Below are 8,890 nucleotides of genomic sequence, written 5' to 3' on the forward strand. Positions count from 1 at the left end.
ACGGGGCCCTTTGCAATTGCAAGGGTCGCTTAGTGGCTGGGCCGGCTCTGGTTGTGGGTGTCTGTGTGGGTGAGTGGGTGGAGTGAGTGTGTGGGTGGTTGTGGGTGTCTGTGTAGGTGGAGTGAGTGTGTGGCTGTCTCTGTGTGTGTGGGTGGAGTGAGTGTGTGGGTGGTTGTGGGTGTCTGTGTGAGTGGGTGGAGTGAATGTGTGGGTGGTTGTCTGTGAGTGAGTGGGTGGTGTAAGTGGGCGTGGTGAAGGTGAAAGTGGGCGGAACGGAAAAGGGGCGGAGTGAAGTGGAAGATGGCCGCGTCGAGCAGTGGGGATGCGATCATCAAGTCTCTCTTCGAGTGCCCGTCCTGGTGAGGCGACTGCGCCATCGCGACCCCCCTCCCCGGGCCCCGCGGGCTGCACTCGGCCTCGGCCTCCGAGGAGCCGCGAGGCTCCCGCGGTCCCCGGCGCTTCTCGCCCGTTGGCTTCGCTTCGGGCACCCGCCACCTCGCCTAGATGAAGCCTCGGGGCGCGGGCCATGCATGCTCGAACACTTAAATGAGCGAGTATTCGTGGTTGTTTATAGAATGTGTACATTTATAGCTTTACTCAATTTGCGCAATGGACAGGAACGCGCTCAAGTGAGCGTGTGCCGTGCATTTTCAGAGTGGGCATCCTGAGGATGAACTGGGCCCTGTCATGGGAATGTAGAATTTCCTCCTCTGGCTCAGCGCTGCTGCATGGGAGGGGAGCGCGGCCACGCTCGCTTGAGCAGCAGGACGCTCCGACTCGACGAAGAGCCGTAGTGGTGTGCATGGTGCCACACGCGGCACGCAGGGCCGGTGCGGAGGAGTAGGCCAAGATACATTTCAATGGGCTCTAGTGGATAGCCTTCCGCCAGCAGTAGCTTGAGCAAGCAATTGCAGGGCTGCGCCGTATGTTGATTTGAAGCTTTCGTGGCTACAGGAATCCATCCTCTGGTTCTTTCGGTAAAGTCACGTAGGTAGACAATATAATAGATCACGACGTTTCGATCGCAACGCAAATGGCGTGATAAGAATGTGGAATTTGTCTCGCAAGGTTTGGACTCTGCAGCGCACTGATTAAATTCCACGTTCATATGGCGGAGACCAGCCTCCATAGGACGACTGTTGTAATCAAAGGTAGTACAGTGGTGTACTTGTTTTATCTACCATCGGGAAAGATTGAGCCATTGCCGACTGACCTTCGGGAACGTGTGATGTGTATAGCCCTATACTTAACGGCGTGGTAGGGGTGGTGTATGTATACAGTACATTGTGGGAGGTGGTGTATGTATACAGTACATTATGGGAGGTGGTGGAAATTGCCAGCCTGGAAGGTGTTGTCGTTAAAGTGCAGCAAGTGCTCAGCGTGAGGAATTCTTCCTGCATGAAAGATTCGCAAGGTGAACCATGTGCTCGTCTCAGTGCCTGCGTGTGTGTGCATTGCATTGCACACGTTACCGATGTTTCCTCATTAAAGCGGTCATTGGTGTTAAACAGTCAAATCTATCTGTAGTTTACGACTCGGCCCATCATCTTCTTTCGAGTCAATAAATTGGGCGCCACTTTTGTTGAAAGTTAATAGTGGGTAAGATTTACATTCACAACACGCCGCCCCATGCTTGTTTTTTTACCGAAAGAACCAAGAAGATGAATCCCTGCAGTCACGAAAGCTTTAAATCGAAAAAGTAGGGAGACTAGTTAAGATGCTAAAATACATTTGACCGCTGTATTTGTTGAAGTAATTGCCCTTATGTTGTGGTAAAATGTTGCGCATACACTCAACCTTGTGTCTTCCCCACAGGGCTGGAAAGCCGCCACCCGGGCTGCATCTCGATGTGATTAAAGGCGACAAAATGATTGAGGTGCGATGGTTGTCGTTGTGTTGCTGTTAACAGCTGCAAATCACGCGCTCTGTGAATGCATTCTGCTTCCTCCTGCCCTTTACCAAATTGAATTGTTCCCACACTAATTTTGACCATTGTAAATATTCTATAATTGACGTGACAAGGGGTTTCAAATTCTCAGTAATCTATTGCTTACACATGCACTGAAGAATGAATGACGATTGGATGTCAATGTTAAGGTGATTCTCTAGAATTTATAGGGGTGATATATTTTTTCACAGTATTTTCTCAGATTTAATTTGGCATATGAAGTTTTTAATGCTCACATTGTCATCAATAATTTAACCTGTACATTTCGATTTAAAGCTTTCGTGACTGCAGGGATTCATCTTATTGGTTCTTTCGGTAAAATCACGTAGAAGGGATGTAATAAAATACTAAAAATAAAACATAATAAAATAATTCTCACGACGTTTCGGCCACAACGCAAGCAGCCGTCCTCAGGTGAAGAATGAAACACCACCAAGCTTGGAGCGTATATTTAAGCTGGGTTGGAGGGGGGGAAGAAGAGCGCCTTGACAAAATAATTTGCATATCAAGAGGAATTTAGCATATGTATGGGAAATGCGTAGGAGGTGGGCCGGGGGTTTTCAAAGTCATATTATGCCCATGCATTATGCAGGATTAGCAGCATCAAAGGGAGGGGATGGGGGTAGCATTAATATACGCTCCAAGCTTGGTGGTGTTTCATTCTTCACCTGAGGATGGCTGCTTGCGTTGTAGCCGAAACGTCGTGAGAGTTATTTTATTATGTTTTATTTTTATTATTTTATTACTTCCCTTCTACGTGACTTACCGAAAGAACCAAGAAGATTAACCTGTACATTTTCTTTGTTTCCTTTCTTATCTATAGATGAATCTGTGTATGACTATTTTGTGATACAATTTGGATTTATATAGCATCTAAATGCTACCAAGTCGGAAGGCAGTGGACGGTCTTCAGCCTGTACTTGCACAGAAGTTAACAGAATAGATGGCATAGGGAAGGGAATTCGAGATTATGGAGAGTAAACTTTCCATGAAAGAAGGTTGATATTTGGCTTCAACAAAAGCTGGAATTGAGAGTTTGTGGGGGGAGATTAAAGTGAGATGATAGGCAATATTGAAGTGAATCTATGACTTATTTGGAGTTAATTGAGGGATCGGAGTAATATGGTAATGTTGCGTGGGGGTGTGGATCATATATCTGACATTTTGTATCATGGAATTTAGAGGTCAAACGATTTGGGGAGGCTGTCGAGGATAATATTTGAGTGTTAATATTGAATGTCGATCTTGTCATGTTTAGAAACTGATAATTGATGAGAAGAAATATTACCTGTTTGGACGGAATCAAGACCTGTGCGATTTCCCCATTGACCACCAATCATGCTCACGTGTCCATGCTGCCCTCGTCTACCACAAACACCTCAAGAGGGTTTTTATCATCGACCTCAATAGCAGTGAGTTGTTTGTTGCATGCTGTGATACACATGGAAATATAGTGAATTCCGTTATCCTGGGTACACTGTCGAGCTGATAACCGTCAGCGTATAATATGGAAATGATGTGATCAATTACGCATTGTCTGACAAAGTTCAAGTTTATTTGTGTAGAACCAGGTGAGATCGCAAGAGACCAGGATAGTCTTATTTTCAAGAATGACCTGTCACCAAAATTACCAAAGCAAACCAATATAGATTACACAAATGAAGCAAATAGAACTCATAGCAAACACCTGTCACGTGATAAAGAAAATATGGCATTAAATAATAAAATGCCTGTTGTGTAAGTCGGCTTTTACATGTTATTTTTAGATTGATTCTAGTACAATTTTATCTAAGAAACGTTAAACATATAGGGTGCCTATTGAACAGATAACGCTCGTGTACCTCGTCACTGTGGCAGCACATGGCTCGTTCCTGGGCCAGATCCGTCTAGAGCCTCACAAGCCACAGCAGGTTCCCGTGGACACCACTCTCACCTTCGGTGCCTCCACACGCACCTACACGCTGCGCGAGCGCCCTCAGACCTTGCCCGGTGGTGCCACGGGCAAGGGGGAGGAGAAGAATGAAGAGGAGGAGATGAAGGGTGGACTGCTTGGCCTCCCGGAGGAGGAGACAGAGCTAGATGTGAGTGAGGTTCCCACTTAACCCGTGTCATCATCAACATCAGCCATTTGTCACAAAATCACCATCCTTCACTGGTCCTGCTGTGTGACTAGCCAACTCCTGCTCATGAATTGACCTCACAACTCTACATCAAATGTGGTTGCCCTCTCGGGCGTCACTAATCTTGTCCATCAGCCGTCCTTGTTTCGAGCGATGTGTCCTGCCTACACCCAACAATTTCCCTTCATCTTAACTTACTGATCATATCTGATTTGCGTTTGTATGTTGGTTCATCTGCTCTTCTGTCTCTCAGTGCAATTTTGAGGAGGGTATCTCCATGTTCGTGCACTTTCCAACTTATGGTCTATTTTTGTTGTCGGTGTTCGTGTTTTTAATTAATGTCAGCAGGTCGCATACACCGATTACAAAAATAATTAAGCAAACTGGGATGCGAGATATATACAGGCAACTAAGAAGTCACGTACAAAAAGTTTACTAAAGTGGGAAATAGGCATTATGGGGAACTTGGGGGAGGGGTGTACGGTGGTGCTCGGTGGTTCTCGCTGGTGGACGTAGACTGGTGATTCAAGCTAATTGTGGTTGATGTCAAGAGCTTGAAGCAATAATTGTGGCTGCTGGTGTGCAAATACTGTAATTCTGAACTCTACAGTAGCAGGGTGTTGGGGATATTTTGCAAGGGGGGGGGGGGGTGCATTGCTTTTTGCATTATAGGAAGTGGACAGCTGTGCTGCTGAGGCTGGAGGGTAACAACATGGTATCAGATTCCAGCCTGCATTGTCAACCTTTTTGTGCATGCAGAGTTAATGTGCAACTAAGTAACGGTGACTTATACATTTGATATGTAATGTTTTAATGCTTGGCAACATAAGACTCATCTTTAATAGGCATGCAACAATCGACCACCATCTGTCATTTTACGTCACGATTGGGATCTTGATTCGGTTCAAGAATATTGATTTTCATCTTGATTGTACAATCATGTTTGTGGTGCTTATCATTTGTTCTGTCTCATACAGTGTCATTTATTATCTTAGCATCAATGTTAAAACATCAGAAATGTATATGCAACATAATGCATAAATAATAATAAAAAAATGCATGGTTACACGAACCAATCCATATATATTGAGCGTATGAAACAATTATAGTCGATCGATCTTTACACGGCTACTTAATGTCCAATGCAGGGGAGTACTGAGCTTTCATGATTCACTTCGTACGAGGTTTTGGAATTGTCTTTTGATTGGAAAATGTGTATGTTGTGTGCAATCAGAACCTTACGGACTTCAATACCGCGCATAATAAACGCATAGCAACGCTCACCATTGAGGAGGGGAACCTGGACCTGCCTAGGCCGAAGCGTAGGCGGAGGAGCTTCCACGTGAGCTTTAGCGAGGACGAGGAGGTCATCAATCCAGGTACGCGAGTCCACTCGCTCACGCCTGTGATCTGAGCTCTCCCTGCGGCTGCAGACGCAATCGTGTGAACGTGTCTAGCTACAAACGCGTGCGGTTTACAACGGTTAAAAAACACAATTTGAAAGGCAAACTCTTCAGTGATATGTCGGTTTGGAAATCTATATGTATTCGCATTACAGCCTCTCTGACTAAAATCACCCAGTTGACCACCGTGTGTGCAAAGGACAGGTATAATGTGAGCAGCAGAGGGCAGTGCACCAAAATCCATTGTTCTGATCTCCCCTCCACTTTCAACCCGCACTGACCAGTGTGGTAAAGTATGGTCAAACTTCACTAACGGCATGCAACACGAATGCGTATGCCCTCATCCAACGCTGGATTTGACATTTTGGTCAGGGGTAGATTAACCTTTCACGCCTCTGGAGTTGTTACAATTAATACCAATGCATTCCATGCATAGACCTACCCCTTAACTTCAATAGTGTGATGTGTTTTTTCTGAAGCATAATAACAGATATGTAAACTGAAGGCATTATTTGTTTTCCAAAGTTTTACTATATGAGTTTTGTTTGTGATTGTGAAAGGTGCTTTTTGATTTTTTTTCAGAGGACATTGACCCGTCCGTTGGCCGTTTCCGTAACATGATTCAGACGGCCGTTGTCCCACTGAAGGTGCTGTGTATCGCCTACATGACTTCCCACACTGAGATCAGCAAGACAAACACCATTTTCAAGTGGATTGCTTTTGCCGCCTACATAATATTAACCTTTTAATAATATCTATAACCATTATAGTTATTTATCCATTGGTCTTATTAAGTAGAATTTTTTGGATGTTCCTGCATTGGAATGAGTATCCAAATCCATATTTTGTATGTAGGAGAATAATGGAGTTGCCAGAGACAATCTAAGTATACAAGCAGTTGACACTACAACAACTTTACAGATTGGTGAGTGACCAATTTTCTATGCTGCTATCTAATGGCTGCCTCACAGCCCAACAAATTGAAAATCTTCATGATAGGCACTTTAAACCTCACCCCTGATTAGCACGGTTGACTACATATGGTGCGAAAGAAGTTCAACATACATTTAATAACCGGGATCAAAGAGTAGTCGAACACTGAAATAGATATATCAGTTTGTAAGGAGTGTGAAACAGTTTTTGACGGGATTTATAATGAGCCAACCAACTTTTAGCCCTAACCCCGAAGTAGCTAGTCAACCAGTCATTAGTTTTAGCCCTCCAACTGACCATAACCCAACTCCTAACCCCATCTCCAGTGCTTTGCTCATCATTTCACTTTGTCAGCTTTCCAGTGTGGGCATGAAGAGCACAGCCACCACGTGTGGCGTGCCCATGTGCCCTCGTGCACGGGTCGATAAGTCCCGTTCCCCTGTGTGTTTGGCTTGGGCAGAGGAAGCAGGATGGGCCCGGCACGCCGACCAGCCCCGGCGACAGCTCGTCCAAGCGGCTGCACGGCTTCCCGTTCTCCTCGGGGCTCTACTCGGGAATTCCAGGCGGGGAGTCGGGGATGCCCCCAACTTCGCCCAGTGCCCTGGGACCGGGTGCTGGGGCCACCGCGCTCATTGGGGGGTTGCCCCTGCCCTTACCCAATCCGGCACCCGACGTTGAGGTGTTTCCCGAGCAGGACCCTGCACCGAATCTTAATTCGGCTTCCGCGGCGGCCGCTGCGGCTGCGGCTGCTGCCGCTACCGCCGCAGCGGCGGCACCGGAACCCGGACCCACTCTGCCGCGCAAGAAGAAGTATGCCAAGGAGGCGTGGCCCGGCAAGAAGCCTACACCCTCCCTGCTCATCTGATGCCCACATTCCCACACGTGTTGATAAGAAAAACGCGGCCCTCTCGCTGGAACCCCCAATTTTACATACAAGCCATTTCCAGAGGCGTTTTAACTTCCATGTATCTGCTTTTGTTCACAGTTCAGTACGGTAGGCTTTCTGCAGAACTGTTGCTGGTTGGCTGTGACATTGTTACATTTAAAATGCCTATGTTGTAAGACTTGTCAGCTGGAGGATCATTGTTGGACTAATATTGATGCTCCTCTGGCAAGTTGTGATGGGTTGGTGTTAAGAGGAAATATATATTATGGAAGCAAAGACGTTCCGTGTGGGAGGTGTCAATCCCAGTTCTTCATGGTTATCACGATCAGTGGTTCCCAACCTTTCTGGATCTGCAGCTACTTCAACCCTCAACATTTTTCTGGACCTCCACGCACCAGTAAGATTTTTAAAATGTCAGCTACGAAATGATATCTCCCAACAATTCTGCTGAGCACTTCCCACGTCATTGTGACCATGGGTTGGGAACCACTGCTCTCGTGCATGCTGGCATTTGCAGGTGTGTGTAGTATTACATTGGAAATACGTGCAAAGCTGAAGCACTCAAGACCAAGAGGGATGCATATTTTAGAGTTCTCATACTTTAGGACTAGGCTTGAATGGTGGCACCTTCCACATGAAATGGGAAGACAACTTGATTGGTGTAATTACATCAGTTTGTACTTGATGCTGTGTATGGTTTTGGTCATAGCTATGAGTGGATATTGCGATTCATATTTTTGATGGTCATCCCAGCACGATGTTTAATAAATGTTAGGACAGAGGTTGCGTTGTCGCCCCGGTGTTCGGTTTACTGTCCTGTTTGAACAGATCAGAGTTGTACTTTTGTGTGTAATTGGCTGCAATGTAAACCTGTTGGCAGTGGTAGCTGTTAAACTTATTTAACAATAATTTTACATTAATTTTTTCCCAGTTTCTTTTGATGAATGTATATTGTGCCCTAAATGTGATGTGTACATTAGGTTGTAACCGAACGTCATCAGTACAGTGATGCCTGCTGGTAAAAATTGGCATCGTTTGTCATATCAGTGCTCAAGTCGGCAACAGACCATACACAAGTGAGGCCACTACTCTATTCTGTGTATTGTCCACGTAAAAGAAAATTTGCAGAGCGAGAATGGATTTGCCATGGCCTATTGTAGACAACAGTGGTATTGTCTGCAGCTTGTAGTTGACACCAAGTGTGGACGATGGTGGGCGTCAAGGTGCAGTTGAAGTGGCACTGCGAACGGGGGCATACCTGCTTCTGGAGTTGTCCAAGTAAGAGCTGTAACGAGCTGTACCAAAAAGGTGCCTATTTTGTATAAATGATGGTGGCACAGATTTTCTACCAAAATAAAAACAAAAAAGCATTTGGTCTGTGATGCATTTGTGTATACAGTCGTGAAAGCAATGATAACGAAAATATTGATGTTTGGCCTTTTTGCAATTTCATAGCTTGGGAGAAAAACCTAAAACTGGAAATCAATTTTGGCATTTAGCGGGAAACTAAATTTAAAACGAGCGGTACTTTTGAGACCTCCATCTGCACATCTGACCCTAACCTAGTTCTTTTTAAAACCCTCATGCCTTCACATCCCAG

At 45.5% G+C, this 8,890-nt stretch overlaps 1 protein-coding gene across 3 annotated transcripts; it reads left to right on the plus strand.

The window, feature by feature from the left end:
* Positions 1-250: 250 nt before the first annotated feature.
* Positions 251-8,672, plus strand: PPP1R8 (protein phosphatase 1 regulatory subunit 8). Of its 3 annotated transcripts, XM_078875970.1 has the most exons (7): positions 251-359; positions 1,816-1,876; positions 3,207-3,360; positions 3,806-4,029; positions 5,303-5,447; positions 6,054-6,118; positions 6,865-8,670. In XM_078875970.1, the coding sequence occupies exons 1-7, from the start codon at positions 301-303 to the stop codon at positions 7,267-7,269; spliced, it is 1,113 nt and encodes a 370-aa protein (XP_078732096.1). In that variant the 5' UTR covers positions 251-300; the 3' UTR covers positions 7,270-8,670. The 3 variants fall into 3 exon arrangements, with proteins under 3 accessions (XP_078732096.1, XP_078732102.1, XP_078732097.1); XM_078875976.1 differs by lacking the exons at positions 251-359; positions 1,816-1,876 and having other exon boundaries at positions 3,225-3,360; positions 3,928-4,029; positions 6,865-8,672; XM_078875971.1 differs by lacking the exons at positions 251-359; positions 1,816-1,876 and having other exon boundaries at positions 3,233-3,360; positions 3,775-4,029; positions 6,865-8,672.
* Positions 8,673-8,890: the final 218 nt, after the last annotated feature.

The sequence above is a fragment of the Lampetra fluviatilis genome, chromosome 2, assembly GCF_964198595.1.
Source record: "Lampetra fluviatilis chromosome 2, kcLamFluv1.1, whole genome shotgun sequence".
Classification (NCBI taxonomy): domain Eukaryota; kingdom Metazoa; phylum Chordata; class Hyperoartia; order Petromyzontiformes; family Petromyzontidae; genus Lampetra; species Lampetra fluviatilis.

Bases quoted from the DNA above. Each gene is read 5' to 3' on its own strand.
- PPP1R8 (XM_078875970.1), top strand. From the start codon at position 301: ATGGCCGCGTCGAGCAGTGGGGATGCGATCATCAAGTCTCTCTTCGAG. The intron at 3,361-3,805 runs GTGAGTTGTTTG...TCACTGTGGCAG, and splicing joins TATCATCGACCTCAATAGCA to CACATGGCTCGTTCCTGGGC. The intron at 6,119-6,864 runs GTGCTGTGTATC...TGGCTTGGGCAG, and splicing joins CGGCCGTTGTCCCACTGAAG to AGGAAGCAGGATGGGCCCGG.